A 21523-nucleotide genomic window follows, 5' to 3' on the forward strand; every position below is an offset into this window, starting at 1 on the left:
TTGTATTTTGACATATAATAGACCAAAAAAGTCTACAAATCAGTAAGAAAAACAAACACTGTAACAGAAAAATAGGCAAAGGACAAGAGTAGGGAAACTATAGAAGAAATGAACAGTCAGCAAATATACAAAAGGATGCCGAGCCTCACTAATAATAAGATAAAAATAAAACAACAAATTGACCTCTTCGTCTCCCAGATTAAAAAGATTTTAATGTCTATCAGAGTGGCAAGAGTATAGGAAAAACAGACACTACTGGCAGGAGTTTGAAAGTGGTTCTATATATAAAACACAAAGTGAACTCCTTTACTGGAAACTTTCCATTGAAGCAGAATACATACACAGGAAGGCATAATATCACAGGTGTGTAGCACAATGAATTTTCACAAACCAAACAAGCCCATGAACCAGCACCAGTACTGAGAAACCGAGCATAACCAAAATTCCAGAATTCTCCTAGTGCTTCACTCCCATCATTGCTCTCCCCTTAAAGAAAACCATTATTCTGACTTCTAACAGTATGATTACTTTTGCAAGTTTGTGAACACTAATTAAATGGAAACAGAGGATATATATTTTCTAACTTCTTTAGCTCAACATCATTTTCTAAGATTCATCCATGTTGTTTTATTTAGCTATAGTTAATTCATCCCCTTTGCTGCAGAATACTACTTTGTATAAATACATTATAATTTATATATCCATTGATGGACATTGGGTTGTTCACAGTTTTTGATTACTGAGTTACTGCTACTATCAACATCTGTCCATGTCCTTGGCAAACATATGTCCATGTTTCTGCTGGGTATATACCTAGGAGGAAAACAGCTGGACCACAGCATGTGCATATGGTCAGCTTTAATAGATACTTTCAAACAATTTTCCAAAGTGGTTACACCAATTTGCATTCCCACCAGCAATATATTGAGTTCCAGTTCACTAGAAATTAAATAATATCTTATTAAAATTTAAAATATGTATATGCTGGGGCACCTGGCTGGCTCAGTTGGTAGAACATGTGACTCTTGATCTTGGGGGTTGTGAGTTCAAGCCCCACATTGGATGTAGAGATTACATTAAAAAAAAAAATTTTTTTTTTTAAGATTTTATTTAGGGGCACCTGGGTGGCTCAGTCGTTAAGCATCTGCCTTCAGCTCCGGTCATGATCCCAGGATCATGGGATCGAGCCCCGCATCAGGCTCCCTGCTCCGAGAGAAGCCTGCTTCCCCCTCTCCCACTCCCCCTGCTTGTGTTTCCACTCTCGCTGTGTCTCTCTCTGTCGAATAAATAAATAAAATATTAAAAAAAAAAAAGATTTTATTTATTTGGGAGAGAGGGAGAAAAGGAAAGGGAGAGAGAGTGAGAGAAGGGGGATGAGGGGCAGAGGGAGAGGAAGAGAATCTCAAGCAGACTCTGTGCTGAGCATGGAGCCCAACATGGGGCTCATTCCCATGACCCAGAGATCATGGCCTGAGCCAAAACCAAGAGTCAGATGCTTAACTGACTGAAACACCCAGGTGCCCCCAAAATAAAAAAAACTTAAAGGAAAAAGATGTACTTGCTTTGATGCGGCAATTTTACTTTTAGAAAATGTATGCTACACAAAACTTAAACAAATATACAAATATTACATATTTTATATTATTTATATTTAGATTATACATGTATTTGTATAATATAAATTTTCACTGTAGTGAAACTTCTGTTGTCTACTTTCAGAAAGACTGGAAATAATCTAAATGTTCACAGGGAAAGGATGGATTAATTAAATAAATTATGTTACATCCATATATTGGAATATTTATACCACCATTAAAAAAGATAAGGAAGGGGCACCTGGCTGGCTCAGTTGGTGGAGCATGAGACTCTTAATCTCAGGATTGTGAGTTCGAGTCCCACTTTGGATACAGAGATTACTTAAAAATAAAATCTTTAAAAAAAATAAAATAAAAAAGATAAGGAGGATCCATAATCAACTATGTGAAAAATGTTGGCATTATACTGCCTAATCTGCAACATAGGTTAAAAATAATTCTTAGGGAAAAAATTCTATATATGCATAGAAAGGGTCTAGAAAACCAGACACCAGTTATCAGTAACACTTTTTTAAACAATTATATAACAATTTTGTACTCCCACTTTTATAACAAAAAGGTATTTTCTTTTTCATAAAATGGTATACTGTAAAGTTATACAGGTTTATTTAAAAATGTTTTAAAAACTTTATCCTATGCTTTGTATATCCAAAATATGGGTCTACACATAAATTTTTAAATTAAATAGTGCAAAAGGTGACATGTTTAGTTTACTCTGATTTTCTCTTTCTGATTCTGAGGTGATAATGAGAAGGATTAAGAGTTTAAATGTTCTCAAAAAAACATAGTTGGATCTCTCTTTTTTCTGAAGTAGAACAGAAGATATTCCGAATCAGATACAAATATGTGATTAACAAAAAACCAATAAAGAAAAGAACTCTTTTGTTATGAAAGCAGAGCATCAGGTAGTAGAGGAAATAGAAATGACCTTGCTGACAAACCAAAGGCCTCAGGAGCTATAAATGGGAAAAGAAATTATATGACAAATTAAGAATTTAGATAGAAGCTCAAGTTATTTAAAACATGATGTGTGGACAAAATTAAAGCTGAATTCTTAAAGAGGTGATAATAATTAAGAACTATTGAGGACAGTACCAGGTAAAAAAATGTTCATTTCATTTAAAAGTTAGCTGTAGAATATAGTCTAATTTACTGCTTAATGTTTGTTTGGCTTAACCATTCTAATTTTAAAATCTAGATCTCTACTACTCAGCTTTCAAAAAGAATGAAATATTGCCATTTGCAATGACGTGGATGGAGCTAGAGTGTATTGTACTAAGTGAAATAAGTCAGTCAAAGAAAGACAAATACCATATGATTTCATTCATGTGGAATTTAAGAAACAAAACAGATGAACATATGGGAAGGGGAAAGAGAGAGAGAGAGGGGAAAACAAACCATAAGAGACTTTTAATGATAGAGAACAAACAGGATTGATTGGAGGGGAGATGGATGGGCTAAATGGGTGGTGGGCATTAAGGAGGGTACTTGTTATGATGAGCACTGGGATGTAAGTGATGGATCACTGAATTCTATTCCTGAAACCAATATTACACTATATAAAAATTTGGAAGAAAATAAATAAATAAATAAAATCAATCTAGGTCTCAAGTTATGTGATTTGTATTACACAGTCCTGATCCAAGATTAGGGTACCTACCACTATCCCACTGTAGGAAAATTATCTAAGAGATAAAGCTTCAAGTTTACAAATTTCAAATTAGAAAATAAAAATAATAGTAGATACTATACCTACATTTACAATCAGGTAATGTCCAACTCAGTTAACAGGATAAGCTTAAAATGCTTGCCTAGTGGATATTTCATAGGAAACACTGAAAAAATATAGGTCATTGAAAATAATTTGTACTGTATTACTTTGCAAATTTGATCAAATGAAAATTAAAATGACATATACATATGAAGAATTTCAATCAGCAAACATATTTATTAAAGGCCTACCATTTGTAAAGTTGTTTTGGAGAATATTATTCATTCTTATATGATAGCTTTGCTAGTCTGGCACCCAATTTAAAAGTCATAAAAGACATCACAAAGTTAAATAAGCATAAAAGTTCAGAAGTAAACAATAAAATCATAGTAATAAGGAGCATAAATTCCAACCCAATGGAGGAAAAAAAAAAGAGAAAAGGAAAACTAAAAAAGAAAAAAAAAAGATACAAAACTTAATCCTAAAAAAGGGCAAGAAAGTAAAAAACAAAACCAAACAAAAAAATGGTAAAAGAGGATAATTAGAAGAAGTTGCAAACAAGTTTAAATATAGCCATAAAAGACTAAATTCACCAACTGAGAAAAAAGATTGTCTAAGATACACCGAAAGCATAAGGACAAGGAAGAGTTTCAAGCAAAAAAATATTATGCAAATACTAATCAAATGAAAGGTGCCTTGGTTACATTAATATCAGATAAAACAGACTAAGATAAAAAGCAGCATTAAGAATAGAGAGGATTACTACATACATAATAAGTTCAATTTACCAGGAAGATATAACAATTTAACATATATGCACTCCTTAAAAACAGCCTCAAAATGCATTTAAAAAGAAAATGACATAACTGCAAGGAGAATTAGACAAATCCACCATTATAGTGAAGATTTCAAAATGTCTCTCTCCCTATTTTATATGTCAAGCTGACAAAAACAAACACACAAACATCAAAAATATAAACTTTAAAACAACATAATTAACAGTCTTGAACTACTGGCTACATATAAAATTTCACATTAAAAATTAGAGTAATATTCTTTTCAAGGGCCCGTGAAACATTTACAAATTTGACATGTAGAAGGCCACAAAGTCAGTTTCTATAAATTTCAAAGAACTCATCTAACACCAACCACATTCTCTAACCACAAGTTAGATGTTATTGGAAAAAAAGCTAAATGTATACAATTTAAGAAGTTAGGAAAAAAATAATAAACCACAAAATAATTTCAAAGAAAACAGAAGAAAGGAAATAATAGAAAGCAGAAATAAAAAACAAAATGAGTAACAAAATAGAGTTCTGCCATGATGATGAAGAAAAAATTAAGGGAGTTCAAATAAATAATGTTATGAATAAGAAGGTGGTTATAACTCAAGACAGTAGAAATCAAATAGACAATACAAATAGTATAATAAATTTGCAAACTTAGATGAATGGACACATTTTTAAAAAACCTCCTAACACTGACTAAAGAAGAAACAGATAGTGCAAACAGTCCTACAGCTATTAAAGAAGTAAAATAGTACTTAAAAACCATCTCCAAAAGAAAACATGAGGTCCAGATGGTTTTATAGGTAAGATCTACTAAACTTTTAAAGAAAAGATCATTCCAAACTTATACAAACTCTGGAAATAGGAAATGTTTTTTTCTACTCATTCTCTGACACTAGTGTAACTTTTTACCAAAAACAGGATCATGAAAATATAAGAAAGAAAATCCATTCCAAATATAGATAGAAAACTCCTTCACAAAATATCAACAAATCAAATCCAACAATGTATCAAAAAGATAATACGTCATGATCAAGTTAGGTTTATCCTAGGCATACAAAGATTGTTTAACCCAGTTCTACATGTAAGGAGCTTGAAAGTCCTCTCTCCAAATGGACAAGTAAAAAGCTGAACAGACTGAAAAATCAACAATTCTTCCTGGATCCATAAGAGAGGGGACGACACGGGGCAAACTGCTTCCCTAAGATTGGAGAGACAAACAGGCAAACAGGGAGTCACAGCTTAGCAGAAGAGAGACTTGGGGGTAAGAATACCTGAACTGTGATTGAGGAACTGCTAGAAGCTCAATGTGGACAGCTTTGAGAATTAAAAACTCCAGGGGAACCCAGTCATAGGGGCCCTTCCCACAGTATTTTCAGATTTACCTCCAGGAGCCAGACCAGATTGCCACACAAAATATTGGAGAAAAATCCCCTTGGGTTTCTGGCAGGGAGAGGAGAAAAGGAACCATTTTGAAAAATGCCAGAGCACTCTATTCTTCTTAGTAAGGTCTGCTCTTCAGGGAAACTAGTTAACTACAGCCTAACCTGCTGGAGTTAATAATAATCAAAGTCTAACTAACCTAGGGGAGAGAGATAGCCAACTACAGCCCACTCAGACCATCCTATCCCACCTAAAGGGAAAAGAAAAAAAAAACCAAAAAACAAAAAACTGAGGAATACTTCTAAAGGCCAGAGATGTAGGCTCACTAAAAGACTGAGACCTAATCTTAAGACTACAGAATGCTTCCCCTCTCCCACGCCTCACCACCACAGTACTAGTTTAATTAGAACAGTTCCTTTTACATGGTACATCATATACAGCTACATCAAAAAAGCTACAAGGCACACCAAAAGAGAAAAAACACAATCAGAAGAGACAGAGCAAGTTGGAATTAACAGACCAGGAATTTAAAACAACTATGATTAATGTAACTATGATTAATTAAGGGCACAAATGGATAAAGTACACAACATGCGAGAATAGATGGGCAATGCAAGCAGAGCACTGGAAATCCTAAGAAAGAAGCAAAAAGAATTGCCAGAGACAAAAAACAAACAAAATACAAAAAAAACCCAACACTGTAACAAAAATGAAGAATGCCTTTGACAGGCTTATTAATAGATTGGACATGGCTGAAAAAAAATCCTTGACCTAGAAGATATATTAATAGAATCCTTGAAAACCAAAAAGCAAAGAAAACAAAGACTGAAAAAAAAATCCAAGGACTGTGTGATAACTACAATAGACGTAACATAAGCATAATGGAAATCCCAGAAGGTGAAGGAAGAGAAAAGAGAAGAGAAGAGAAGAAGAGAAAAGAAAAGAAAGAAAAGGAAAATTTGAAATAATAATGACTAAGAATTTCCCCAAATTAATGTCAGACACCAAATCATAGATCCAGGAATCCTAGAGGACACCAAGCAGGATAAATACCAAAAAACCCAAACCAAACCAAACCAATACAAAAATCCTACAACCTAGGCATATCATTTTAAAAATACAGAAAATCAAAAATTTTAAAAAATCCTGAAAGAAGCCAGAGGAAAACAAACATCTTACCTAGAGAGGAACAAAGATAAGAATCACATCCAACTTCTCCTCAGAAACTATGAAGCAAGAAGAGAATGAAGTGAAATATTTAAAACACCAAGAGAAAAAAAAAAAATCACCAACCCAGAATTCTGAACAGTGCAAAATTATCCTTCTTCAGTGAATGAGAAATTAAAGACGTTCTCAAACAAAAAGCAAAGGTATTTGTTGCCAATAGACCTGCCTTGCAAAAAATGTTAAAAGAAGTTCTTTATAGAGAAGAAAAGAAATATGAATCAGACACATGATTAGATACATAAACAAAGGAAGAACATCAAAGAAGGAATAAGTGAAGATAAAAGAACAACTTTCATTTTTCTTAATCTTAATTTATCTAACAGATAATAGTTATTCAAAATAATAATAGCGATAACGTATTTCCTTACATATGTTTATGTATGTACCTTCTGTGTACATATACTCATGTATGCTCATGTTACTGACGTTAGAGTGAAATGAATGACAGCAATGACACGGGGACAGGAAGAAGGATTAGGGTTTTGTTATCATGATACTCACACTACCTGTGAAATGGTATAGTATTATTTGAGAGTGGATTGGATTAGTTGTAAAAGTACATTGTAAACTCTAGGGCAACCACTAAAAAAAGTTTAAAAAAGAAGTATAGCTGATATGCTAAGAAAGGAGAGAAAATGGAATCATATAAAATGCTGAATTCAAACCACAAAAGGCAGAAAAAAAGGAAAAGACAAAAACAGGAACAAAGAACAAACAGAGACCAGTAAATATGGGAGACATTAATCCAATTATATCAATAATTGCTTCAAATGTCAGCATTCTAAATACACCAATTAAAAGACAGATTATCAGGGTGGATCAAAAAATATGACCCAACTATCTGTTGTCTATAAGAAATCCACTTAAAAATAAAGACTCATATAGATTAAAAGTGAATGTATGGAGAAAAACATACCATGCTGACAATAAACAAAAGAAAGCAAGAATAACTGTATTTCTTTCAGACACAGCAGACTTCAAAGTAAGCAAAGTTATCAGAGATAAAGAAGAGCATTACATAATGTCAAAGGAATCAATTCCCCCCAAACAATCATTAAGGCATATGTGCCTAACCAGAGAGGGTCAAAACACATGGGGCAAAAACTGATAGAAATGCAAGGAGAAATAGATGAATCCACTATTATAGCTGGAGACTTCAACACCCTTGTCTCCAGAAAGGGGCAGATCCAGGAAGCAGACAGTAAGGACACAGCTGAACTCAACGACACCACTGATCAACTGGATATAATGGACATCGTCTGACTACTTCAACAACAGCAGAATACACATTCTTTTTAAGTTGAACATTCACCAAAATAGACTACATTCTGGGTCATAAGACACACCTGAAAAAAAGACTGTTTGGTTTTCTTTTAAAGATTTTACTTATTTGAGACAGAGAGATAGAGCACAAGCAGAGGGAAAAGGCAGGCAGAGGGAGAAGCAAGTTTCTCACTGAGCAAGGAGCCTGATGCAGGACTTGATCCCAGGACCCTGGGATCATGACCTGAGCAGAAGGCAGATGCTTAACTGACTGAACCACCCAGGCATCCCCAAAGACTATTTTTTTTTTAAAGATTTTCTTTATTTATTTGACACAGAGAGACACAGCAAGAGAGGGAACACAAGCAGGGGGAGTGGGAAAGGGAGAAGCAGGCTTCCTGCTGAGCAGGGAGCCCGATGTGGGGCTCGATTCCAGGACCCCGGGATCATGACCTGAGCCGAAGGCAGATGCTTAACAACTGAGCCACCCAGGTGCCCCACCAAAAGACTGTTTAATATTAGGACATTTCCAAATGTTATCTACTGTATTAGCACATTAAAGGAGAAAAATATATGATCACTCAATAGATGAAGAAAATGTACTTGATTCAATCAATATTCATTCATGATTTATAAAACCATTAGTAAACTAGAGTAGCAGGGAACCCCTAACCTGATAGAAGGTATCTACAAAAACCCAAAAACACAAACCTAAATAAACTCATGCAGACATTCTTTTCAAAATCAGGAGCAAGTTGTGATTTTTACTATCCTCATTAACCAATATACAGTAAGCAGTAAGAATGAAAAGGAAGAAAGAAAACTCCTATTTGCAATGATATGACTGTCTACATAAAAACAACAACAACAACAACTAAAAGGAACTTACATGCCAATTAATAGATATAACAGAAAAATATTTGGGTGGATATAAGATCATTATACAAGCCAACTGAATTTTTTTTTTTAATTTTTATTTATTTATTTGAGACAGAGAGAATGAGAGACAGAGAACATGAGAGGGAGGAGGGTCAGAGGGAGAAGCAGACTCCCCGCTGAGCAGGGAGCCCAATGCAGGACTCGATCCCGGGACTCCAGGACCATGACCTGAACCGAAGGCAGTCGCTTAACCAATTGAGCCACCCAGGCGCCCGAAGCCAACTGAATTTCTAAACACCAGCAACAAACTATTACGAGAGCGTAAGTTTAAAAAAAAATGCATTTACAACAGCAATGAAGATGAAATTGTCTATAAAGATATTCCTGTTTGTAGGAAATTATAACATGTTACTGTTAAAAGATCTAAAGAAATGTAGAGATAATTTAATATTGTGAGGATAATTAATTCTCCAAATTTATTTACAGGTTTATTACAACTGTAATCATATTCTGATGACTTGTGTGTGGAACTTAAAATGTGGATCATAAAACAGACCAAAGGACAAAGAATAGCCACGTCCCTCCTAAAGAAAAATAAAAAGAAGAGACTTGAAGAGACTTGGAAGATATTAAGATTATAAAACTAGAGTAATTATGAGTATGATATTGATGGAGCGGCAAACAATTGTCCAATGGAATGAAACAAAGAGCCCAGAAATAGACCTGTGTTTATATGGAACTCTGTAATATGATGGGTAGCGTAGCAGCTCCCTGGGGAAATTCAACATTTAATAAATGAACAGGGAAAATAGGGCTATCTACATGAGCACACATATACCTCATAAATAAAAATAATTCCAGATGGATTAATATCTTAAATTGTCAAAAGACAACTTCAAAAGAAAATTTTCAATTTTTGGAATTCAAGGGTAAGTAAGGATTTCTTAAATAAAAGGAAGTGATATGCATTAAAGAATGATAAAATTCAACTACATTAAAATTAAGAATAGTTCCTCAAAAGACAGCTTAAAAAAATAAATCACAAACCAGAAAAAGTATTTGCACATTTATAAATGACATAAATTAGTATCAAAAATATATTAAGAATTCCTTAATAAATAATAAAAAACAAGATCAACATGGAAAAGAAAAACAACTCAAAACAAGCCAGCAGAAAACCAGATATGGCCAAAAAACAAATGAGAGATGCATAATCTCATTTTGTAAATAGAGAAATGAAATTCAAAACCATGAGATACCACTGTACACCAAATCAACTAGCAAAATCAAAAAAAGTGACAAAACCAAGTTGTGGATCAGTGTGATTACTTAGTGATTGTATTAATTTACACTCCCACTTTGGAAAACAATTTGAGATTATCTTGTAAAATTAAACATTCCATTCTTAGGTACGCACCCCAGAAAAGCCCAAGGAGACATGTTTCAGAATGTTCAAACCAGCACTGTTAATAATAGCAAAAACTTAAAACTTAAATGCCCGTTAATAGGAAAAGGGATAAATTATGGAATAGTTATATAATGGATTATTATGTAGCAGAAAATTGATTAAGCATCAGCTACACATAACAACATGGATGAATCTTAACATAATGTTGACTGAGAAAGAAGTATCAAGTCCTAATCCCATATCCAGACGATATCCTTTTTTAATCAAGTTTAAAAGTGGGTAAAACAAATTAAATAATATATTATTTTGGCATTTATATTTGTGATAATTTTTTGTTGAAAGCAAGGCATGATAAATATAACATTCAGAAGAGTGGTTGCTCCTGGTAAGGCTGGCAGGGGGACAGAATGGAGAGGACTATACATAGATCTAAGTTACTGGTAGTCTTACAGTTTCGGGTTAGGTGGTGGGTTTATGAATATTTATTTATTATTAAATAAACGAATAAAGAAAAGGAACCAAACATGAATCAACAATGATAGTGTGTCACAAACCAAGAATTAAAAAAATAGAATTCTCCCCCTCCTTAGATTAGGTTCAGAGTCCTTAATGATGCCAGTGCCTGTGAAAAACTCTATTGCTGCAATTACTATATTAAAATTATTTATATGTGTCTGTGTATCCCACTGAACCAAGAGCTAATGGAGACTGTGTTGTCATTATCCTTATATCACCAGCTTCTACCAGTGTTTGATTCATATAGGTTTATTGAATGGATAAAATAATAAATATGAAACTGATTCATCGAGAAATGTCAAAGGAAAAACAAAAACATCTCAAGGTATCAGCTATTTATTTGGGAGACCGCATTTAAGAGATAAAAACCCAGAATGAATCTAACACATAAATGACCTAGGAAAATAAAAACCTAGATTCCTGACTTCATATTTTGATTCCTTCCTCTTCCCTGAGAGTCTTTGTATTTTATTTTTAATACTGCATATTCTAGAAAATGCTGTTTCTAAATGGTCAGCACAATTTAAGATAATTCCAAGCTCAAATTAGTAAATTACAAAAATCAGAAATAGTCTATAAGCCCTATTTTAAAAAAATGAATAAATTCGCACATTTAGTAGTTAGAGGACTAGGCTAAAATATAAGGAGAAACTAAACAGCACTAAAAATATAAAATATGAATTACTTTGCCTCTTGTTTTCAATATGGTAAATCCCTTTATAAAACACTATTACAGGGGCACCTGGGTAGCTCAGTCGGTTAAGTGTCCGACTCTTAATCTCAGCTCAGGTCTTGATCTCAAGATCGTGAGCTCAAGGCCCGCATTGGCCTCCACACTGGGCATGAAGCCTACTTCAAACCAGACCAAACCAAATCCCACCCCCCATTATATATAGCTAGAGTGGTACAAATTAATTGATATTATTGGTGATATTAAAATGCCTCGTGGGGGAACAAAGAAATTTTAGGGTAGAAAAAATGGCTTAATCAAAGACTGGGAGATGACTGATTTATTTAACCTGGAATTAAATGACTTAAGGAGTAATTCAGTTAGCCAAAGGAGGTCAATATAAAAGGATACTGTACTAAGGACAGAACATAAGGACATGCCTAGAATTATAGCAGGTGAATTCTGAGTTAACCTATAGGAAAAAATTCTTTACTGTGCAGGTGTGAAAGAGTCTTCTAGTCTAGGTAGCTAATGAACTTGATACTCACAATTTAGAATGTAAATTGGAAGAGCACTTTCCAAATTGTGAGATTTTTGTAGGTGCTCCACAAAATGGGTTTGTGAAATGTGGAAAGTAACGGATTAAGCAAAGCTAAACAGTTTTTTGGCTGCAAGTTTTCTGAGAGGCTTTATTATGCTAGTTTTGTGAATCTCAAAAAAGACGTTTACACAATGTAGTATTTCCCAAATTTTGCGACACCATTGTCAAGTATCCAAGCATTTAGGGCAACAAGAAAACAGCACATGCTGCCTACAGGCCTCTGGAGGTTCCTAGTCCACAACATCAAGGAGCTGGAAGCCCTCCTGTCCTACAAGAGATCTTACTGTTCTGAGATTGCTCACAATGTTTCCTCCAAGAACCACAAAGCCATTGTGGAAAGAGTGGCCCAGCTGGCCCTCAATCCCAGGCTACAGGGTGTGGGAAGTGAATAGATAGCTCATGTGCACACTTTCTTTGTGGTAAATAAAACCTTGACTACTCTGGGGGCGGGAAACAAAGGACATAGACAAGGGTGTGTGTGTGTGTGTGTGACCACTCTGGGGGCGGGAAAAAAAGGCATAGACAAGGTGTGTGTGTGTGTGTGTGTGTGTGTGTGTGTGTGTGTAGGGGTGGGGGTATGTATTTTTCCCTCAAAATGTATTAGTAAAGCTAAGGGACAGTGGGCCTGACGCTGCTATCTTTTAGAAGGGTCGGCTTCCAAGGCTGCCCCTTAGCTGGCGTCTGGGAACTTGACCTGTGGAACGTTCCCTATATTGTTCTGCCTGCCTGGGACACTGAATCCTGATGTACCTGCTTGCCCAGATCATCTGTAATAAGTAATGTGAACACCTACTTTCCTTCTGGGTCTGGAATTTAGGTAGTTGTGGTTGGGTGTGGAGGGTGTTTACACAACCGGCCCCCAATAGAAATGCTGGATTTTGAATCTTAAGCAGGCTTCTCTGGACAGAAACTCTACATAAGCGTTAGTTACTACATTTTATTGCTGAAGGAAGAAGTGCGTTATATGGCCCATGCTGGGAGAATGTTGGAAGCTTATGCTTAGATTCTTCCAGACTCTGTCTGATGTGTCTTTTCCTTTCTCATACATAGTTACAAGTGAATCTCAGTTCTGTGAGTCTTTTTAGGGAGTCATCAAATAGGAGGGGAGGTGGTGGGACCTCTGAAACAATACAGTTGATGTTTGAACAATGTGGGAATTAGGGACATGCCCCCCATTCCCATGCAGTTGAAAATCTGCATTAAGCTTTTAACTCCCCAAAAACCTACTAACACCCTACCACTGACCAGAGGCCTTACTGATAGCATAAATAGGCAAGTAACACATATTTTATATGTTGTATGTATTATATATTGTCTACTTACAGTCAAGTAAGCTAGAGAAAAGAAAATGTTATTAAGAAAATCATAAGGGGGGTGCCTGGTTGGCTCAGTCAGTTAAGCATCGGCCTTCAGCTCAGGTCATCATCTCAGGGTCCTGGGATTGAGCCCCGCATCGGGCTCCCTGCTCAGCGGGGAGTCTGCTTTTCCTCCTCACTCTGCCCCTCCCTCCACTCGTGCTTGAGCTCTCACTCTTTCAAATAAATAAATAAATAAAAATCTTTAAAAAAAAGATTTTAAAAAATCATAAGGAAGACAAAATTTATAGCTGTAAATTTACAGTATTGTACTTCTAAAAAATCTGCATATAAGTGGATCTACACAGTTCAAACCCCTTTTCAAGGGTCAACCATAATTCATAGCTTTTCATTTATTTCAAGTTTAGGAAATCAAAGGAAGAAAACAATAAGCCAGATCATCTGAGGAAATACGGATAAAAACGGAGTTAGCTAGAGTTTTAGATAAAAAGATGTCTTCTTTGCCAAGTCTTATCTACGTGTGCATGTATGTATTATTAGGCTGGCCTTAAAGGTGCTTCCATCTTCTATAGGGCCACAGAGGCATTTGCACACACAGGGAAGAGTTACGGGCAGAGTAACAGATGTACGTAAGGGCACGCAGAAGAAATGTGCAGTCCTACTTGGGACTATGAAATGTATGGGCCAGAAGAGGTTTTAAAAAGCAGCAGCTTAAGATGAGTGTTGAGACGAGGTGGCCAACAGGATGGTGATGGCGCTTAGGAGGGCATTTCGGGTATAGGGCACAGAGTGAGGAGAGCAACAGAGGCATTAAGTGTATTCAGAGACACTCCCAATAGGTCGGCTGTCAAGAGGTTCGGCAATTCCCGGCAGCAGTCACAACAGAGAATGCCCCACACACCAGGCAAAGGAGCTGGTTTCTCTCTATCACAGGCACTGGAGAGCCCCTGGAAGTGGCTGTGAGGAGGACATAGACTGGAAGCAGTTAGAGGACCGTTTGAGTAGGAGAGCAGGTGAGAGGCAATGAGGTAACAGCAGCTGAGTGAAGAGTAGGGATGACTGCCATTTTTATTTATTATTAAAAGAAACAGATTAAATATGGCACCTATCATTCTGAATCTCAGCAGATTACAGTAAGATTCACAGAACACTACAGGACAGTCCCTAATGAAGACTGGCTTTGGAGCAGTACGGATAACAGGGTGTAATACTTTTGTGTTTCTAATTTTATTTTTTTGATTTTATCTTAAGCAGAGCTGTACATTCCTTGAGCATCCCCAATTGCTAAAAGGGGAGGCAGACTAAACATGTGCTTGGTGTCGGGAAACAACTACCTTTGCTGAGAAATTGCCCCAGATGATCTCCATGTAGGAAAGAAGTAAGTGAGGTAAAGGAGTCTAATCTCATTAGCGCTGAGGGAAGGGAAGCATCACATTTTCTGCTTTACCGTAGTTTATTAGTTCATAGTTGTAAAAGCAGAAACTGGCTTTGAGTACTTGGGATAAAAGATATAAAGCAGAAAGTCAAAAAGCCCCGAAACAAAATCCACTTTATGTTTTACAATCCCCTGGGTTTTAGAAACTAATGAATGATAAATAACAGACATGTGTCACTGGAATTAGGGACAAGATCGATTTTGTCAGTAAACCAGGTTTGGGGTAGATGAATAATGGGATTGAAGTTCACTTTAAAGTTGTATTTAAAAAGGTACCCCACTGTTAGTCTTCAAATTATGGAAGTGTCTGAGAGAGATCATCTTGATGTGTGACACTGAGTTATTAAGCCATTTATAAGAAAACAGCTTTCTTTACAAAATCAGAATTTTAAACCTATGCACAGAATTAGACTCAAGTCCATTTTTAGTTCTTGATCTCAAAGAAAAGGACTACATTTGAATAATAACAGAAAGTTGCTATTGCTAATTGGTAGCCTAATCAAGTTTAAAAAAATTTAGTTGCATTCTTCAACAAAATATTCAAAATGGAGTAACCAATAATTTAAAGTACATTATTTCAGATTATAGTTACTTTATCATATGACACACTTGAAGTGAACATCAGTCACATCTGCACACAGGAAATTTCTTTTCATTCTATTCCCATGCAGTGCATGCAGCTAAATATAGTTTGTGAAAAGCAACCTGCTTTACAATGCTTAGCACCTAGAGTTCAGTAGGTTAAAAGAAGTATTAACTGTTAATAGGAAAGGTGGTTAGCTGTGGAAAAAGAAGACCTGGCAAATTCATCATAAAGAAAAAATAAAATAATGAAGGAACATACTGAATTACCTCATTATTCTATCACCTATTGTTGTTCCTCTGATATTAAATCTAGTGAAGGGAACACAATAACTAAAGTCACTCACAAAGACTTCAAAGAACCAAATATTTAAAGCATTAAGGTCACCACTTTTATCATTAATCACCTAAATCTAAGAAAACTTTTGTTTCCCTTTGTGATTTAAGGTCTTACGTGAGAATGTGCCACTCAACTAAATGTATATGAGGAAATTAAACAGAAACACTCACTGAAGGTAGGGTAGAAAGAAGACTTTGCACTTAATCCCTTTTACCTTTAAATAGATCAGAACCTAAGCGGTTGCAGAGTGTAGGGAACTGCACAGACTCACATCACTAATACCATCCCCACCAATACCATCCCTGGCAACACCTACATTATGCTCCCCAGGGCTGCGCTGCTCTTTTAGAAAAAAATAATTAAGCCCTGAGCTGACTCATTTGTCCTAACCATACACTGTAGAGCAAGCAAGCAAAGAATAGCAGAGCTTTTAACTCTCTAGGAGTTCAGTTCTTTCTCTATGGTCACTTTTTTTTTCTCTGCAATTTTCTTCAATAAAGAATACACTTGAATCATTAGAAGTACTGAGAGTGATTATGATGATGACTGAAGAGATGGTGGCAAATTTAGAACACACAAACAATTCTGACTTTACAAATCAAGGCTATGTTCCACGTCTAGAGTAGATAAATGGAACCACATTTCTATGCATATAAAAAACTTTTTAAAAAAGTGGTTAACAGGTAATATCTTTAATATTTATGGAAAAAATCTTTAGGGCCTCTTGATTGAGCCCATAATTAAAAACTTTCAAGACTATGTGAGAACTTCTTCAGGAAGCTCACTTAGATGCTTCTCACAGAGCAAAAAACCTCTTGGGTTTGGCAAAGGAAAGAGCTACCAGCTAGGCCATCATACCATTTACCATAAGGTTGATTTGGCACCATGGAAACAGTTTATGTGAAGACCATATAAATAGAAAACCTCACCATGCTCCTTTCATTCCAAGGGTACACGTTTATATTTCTAAATCCAGTATATACAATTACTAAGGGATACACACACTGCTTTTATTTATTGTTTTTTTAAATGTTTATTGGAAAGTATGTGTTATTATTTATTTCTTTGATTTAGTTTCCATTTAATATTCTATGCTCTGGCCCTAGACAAAGGTAAAGGGGATCAAATGTGCAGTGATGTAGAGATTGACTTCATTGTCTTGAACTCTGGATATCTACCAGTAGAGGCCTTTTACCACAGACTGCAGTTGTGCTTTTCTAAGACTGATTTGCTATAAAATAGGAATCAGCAAACTATGGCTTTTGGGACAAACCTGGCCAGTTGCCTGTTTTTGTAATAGCCCGTAGACAAAGAACAGTTTTTACATTTGTAAACAGTTCCATTTTAAATGGTTATATAAGTACCTATATAATAGCCTCCATTTTGCCTCTTGGCCAGCAAAGCTTAAATATCTACTCTCTGGCTTTTTAGGAAAAAGTCTGCTGACCTCTGCTATAGAGAGTCCCAGGTGTATTTGTACTGAGACTAGCTATCATTAATGAGAAGAGCATTCCATTTTAAAACATCTATGTTAGTTGTTAAGGCTTTTTTATTTTCTAAGACATTTCCTTCTCATGCTTGATCTCAGCCCAAAAGTGAAAACCAAAGTCATATTTATCTAACCAGATTATAAATGCAAATCTTTATAAAGAAATCCTTACTTTGCATTGCAAAGAACTGTTTTGATATTTTTATTAAATGTATGTCAAAAACGGCTTGGTTAATAAACTTTTTAGCTTTCATTTCAATAACTAAATTTGGGGCAAAAAAAATTATGAGATCCACTATGTAATTCTTTATACACACTGAAGTACAGATCTAAGTATATACTTTTACCATTTTTAATATTAGGACCATTTCTTTACTCCAACCAAACTAATCTCAACTGGGCTTTTCAAGTGGCAGCAACAAAGGAACTTTAAAACATGCATCTTCATAGTTGGGCACTTCATCGAAGCACGAAATGTGTCCTTAGATAATAAGAACCAAATGGTACAATTTTTACAGTAGAGCTTTGAAATCTTTTGTCCCTTTGGAAACAGAAATTGTCAGAAATCATATACCTACTTACAAGCTGGTAAATGATTTTTTCATGTTCTTAAGAAGCAAAATATCTTCAACTTTCTCTCTTAAGAATAAAAGTCAACATACCTATTCTCCAAATAGAGAAGATAAATGGGCAATTGTCTCAAGGATGAAGGAGCCTTAGAAAGGTGCAGAAATACTAAAAATATACCTTATATAGGTAGTTCAAGATTTAAGCAAGATGGTGCTAAGGAAGTTAGGAACTACAAAAATTATTTAGAAAAAAATCAGAAGGAAGATTTTTCACCCTTTAAAAATTTTTGGCAAATAGTTAGAAAATTATTCTTTATGCCAATTTCAAAGAAAAATTGATGTAGTTGTGAAAGTCACTATAATCCTTTAGCATCACCTTAGTATGTACATTTTTGTATATATGTAACATTGTATTTAATTTCATTTATTTATTAAAACTGCTTCCCCCCATTCTTACAAATGGCTTGTGGATTTGTCCTTGCTTCTTTAAGAAGTGATTAAGTTTCTTAAAGGGTAAGAATTTTATTATTCTTCTATTATTTTTCAGTAAGTTCACTACTATGTTCTACAGAATAAAACAAAATAATATATGGGACAAACTTAGGCTCTATTCCTGAACTGAATATACAGAATATTAAATAATATGTAGTAACAATTTCAAAAATCAGGGAAGCCAACGTAGACCCAGAAGAGGTTTCAGATCTGGATCTAACCTTGAGAGTATCAACTCGAGAGTACATGCATGGAGTGGGGTCAGCTCTAGGCCACTGTCCCTGATTTCCTTGCCTCTAAAAGATTCTGCTGGTCTAGTTCAGCACCTGGGTCTCCTGGAACAATGAGGCTATTGGTGCCAACTTTGTGGCAGATCCAAACCCTAGGCAATCCCTAAAACACAAATCATTTAAGTATTATGAAAATGATAAATAAACGATAAAGCTCAACAGAAAGATATTATAGTTTCTGCTAATATCTCCAAACTAAGAATAATATGCCACAAGAAGTTTTAGGTTCTCTAGGACCCACTCTCCCCACCAAACCCTCCCTTCTCACTGATGTTATACTACTGTGTTTAAAAAACCAAACAAACAAAAAACCTTTTTAGGTCTAGAATATACAAAAACTCTGCCTAGCACTTCAGTTTCCTCAGCTATAAAGTAAGCTTGGTATAAAAGTGTTATAATAAGCTTGGATAGAAGATGCTACATAATTATGATATTTTTGCAATTATCTAATACCAAAAATATATAATTTCTTATTTAAACAAATAAACCTGGTAAGTAAGACGGTCCATTTTACTAGAAAGTGTATACTTAAATTTTATTTTCAATTATGACCTTAGCATCACTTTTAGTACAGAAAAAAGGACATATGTTCACTTAAATAAATAAAAGACCATATGTACAAGCTTAAGATAATTATAGACTCTAACTCTCCACCCTGGATTTTAGAAACCATCAATATGATTTTCAAATTGTGCTATGCTTGCTAACCTTATCTGTATACATTAAGTGGTGATGACATCCCTCTGGGTCTGGAAAGAAATGGAACAAAGTTTTACTTGTCTAAAACAGAGACTAAGAATGCTAAAGACAAAAGGTGGCAGGTAAAGAAAAGATGTTTGGTTAATCTCTAAGTACAAATACTGGGAAGGATTACCTCCTTTACATGTAAAAACAATGCCATTGCCAAATAAACATTCTGACTAAATATAACTAAAGGAAGCTTTACAACTAAGGCTATATAACTAAATATAAGTAAAGGAACTATCCTTTCCTAGTTACAAAAGGCAGTTTCACCAAACTGCAAGCAGTACTGTTCTGGATTTTCACTTGTCCTCTGTCCGTCTTTATCCCTAAAGCCATTCTCAATGTAATTGGTTTTTAAGTCTGAGGAGCCCCACAGACATCTTGGGTGCTTAACACAGCTATCGTTTATTTAGTGCTTTCAAAGTGGGCAGGTCCTAGGACTGAACGATGGATGGATTTTTAGAAAAATTCTTATAAAAATTCTAGATAGTCATAACCTCCTTTTATAGATAAGGAAACTGAAACTTACAAAAACATTAAGTAATTTAAATGAGGAAATATAGCTAAGTAGTAAAACCAGGATTCAAGCCCACGTCATAATGTTCTTGATCATTACTTTACCATTAAAGAATGGCAATGCTGTATCGTCTTTTTACTATATTTTTCACTTGACAGAAATGTCAGAATATTTTATGAACACTAGTATATTGAGCATGGAAATATGTGAAATGGTTCTTCACACCTGTGTAAGCTAGGAACTTAAAGATAAAATTTTATTCTCTGGGAAAGGGCAGAGCTTATAATGAGATATGATAGCATTATATGCAGAAACAGCTTTTGAAGAGTATGGAATGCAATACGCTTTAAAAGATTTACTTTATCTACTAAAAATAAGATATATTCGTATGATCACACAAAATAAAAAATGAGAAAAGTAATGAACATGTGAGCAATTCTTTATTGTAGCTATGTTTGTGATTTGGTGTAATTTTTCATTTTCTAAACTGAGTTATTCAGTAGAAATCACAGAAAAACATAAGGTTCTCAAAAAGAGAACTACTATCACACTACCTTAAACCAGGGTCAATAGAAAAGCAGAACATTAAAAAAACTGAACATTAAACAAAACAAAACTGATAAAGGCCAGGCTGTCTACAGGGCAATCTGACAGCTAAATATAACCCTGACTTCATATGTAACCTGTTGGTCGTTCTCAACATTCCTTTCTCTTGATCTGTAAATTGAGGAGCCAGTCTCAGTGCTGGAGATAGAGAGCAATGAGACTTTTTATTCCCCTCTTAATGCAGTTTGCTTAAAGAATGTAATACATAAAATCACTTACAGTTTAAAAAACTCTGAGTTTATACAACTGAGACACTCTTAGAGAAAGCAACTGTAAAAAATGGAGAGATTCCTTTATGTGACTTCAAGCAAAGTCCTGTGAATCGTATTTTTTATAGTTCATTTTAATTAAAAATTTACCAACCTGTCACCAGGTCCGGCTCGATACCTTGCACCTGGGATCAGGACGGGGTCATCATCACTGTCATCTGTGTCCTGGAGAGCAGAGTCCCTGGCTAATGCTTCCTCATGAGCCAAAGGCCCGATGGCTTCTGTTTGTGACGGAGGCTGAGGACTGGTGGTATTCTGATTGGTAGCACCTTCAGTGCTAGTTTGACCAGAAGTTCCTGGTTCCTTGCCTTGTTCAGACAAAGTGGATTCTTCTGGAACCCCACAAGAGCTATCAAGATTGAAGTCATTTCTTTCTCCTGAACTGGAATCCGATGGCTCAGATGTGAATTTATCTGATTGTGCTGTCAGAAAATAAAGTAGAAACAGTTGGTCATGTTGGCAACCTTGTTTAATCTAACTTGAAGCTCTCCCTATAGGAAGAGGAGAATTCCATAACACATCTATTTGGAATCTGTCTCTAACTCAGGAGAGAGTAACAGAAATTACAGCTTCTTATTTTCCCACACGAAGCAATTATCTAAAGAGAACAAGACAACTCACCCATTTCTATACGGTTCTCAACTGTGTTTTCTGCAGATGTACCTTCCTGATATGTTGTCACATCCTCTGATGATTCTTCAAGAGCTTCTGGGAAATAAATAAACCAAATTACCATTAAATCCAATTTTTTTTTAAATAAAAATAAGCATTAACTGAAAACGCTAGCTTTCCTCTGTATAAGTAGCTCTTAATCCTTTTTGAAGATTTTATTT

The 21523-nt window shown here is 35.1% G+C and overlaps 1 protein-coding gene across 4 annotated transcripts in view; it reads right to left on the reverse strand.

Annotated features, from left to right (window-relative positions):
- Positions 1-21523, reverse strand: part of DCAF6 (DDB1 and CUL4 associated factor 6) — a 127953-nt gene that overhangs the window by 10784 nt on the left and 95646 nt on the right. For 3 of the 4 annotated variants that reach the window (XM_035010909.1, XM_035010908.1, XM_035010907.1), the window contains 2 exons: positions 21312-21398; positions 20785-21112 (listed from right to left, as the gene is read on the reverse strand). In XM_035010909.1, the coding sequence (XP_034866800.1) occupies positions 20785-21112; positions 21312-21398 (415 nt within the window). Of the gene's footprint in view, positions 1-15644; positions 15687-20784; positions 21113-21311; positions 21399-21523 lie in introns of all 4 variants that reach the window. The other variant, XM_035010906.1, reaches the window with a different exon arrangement.

This window comes from Mirounga leonina, unplaced genomic scaffold (assembly GCF_011800145.1).
Source record: "Mirounga leonina isolate KUSES-001 unplaced genomic scaffold, KU_Mleo_1.0 Mir_154, whole genome shotgun sequence".
NCBI lineage: Eukaryota > Metazoa > Chordata > Mammalia > Carnivora > Phocidae > Mirounga > Mirounga leonina.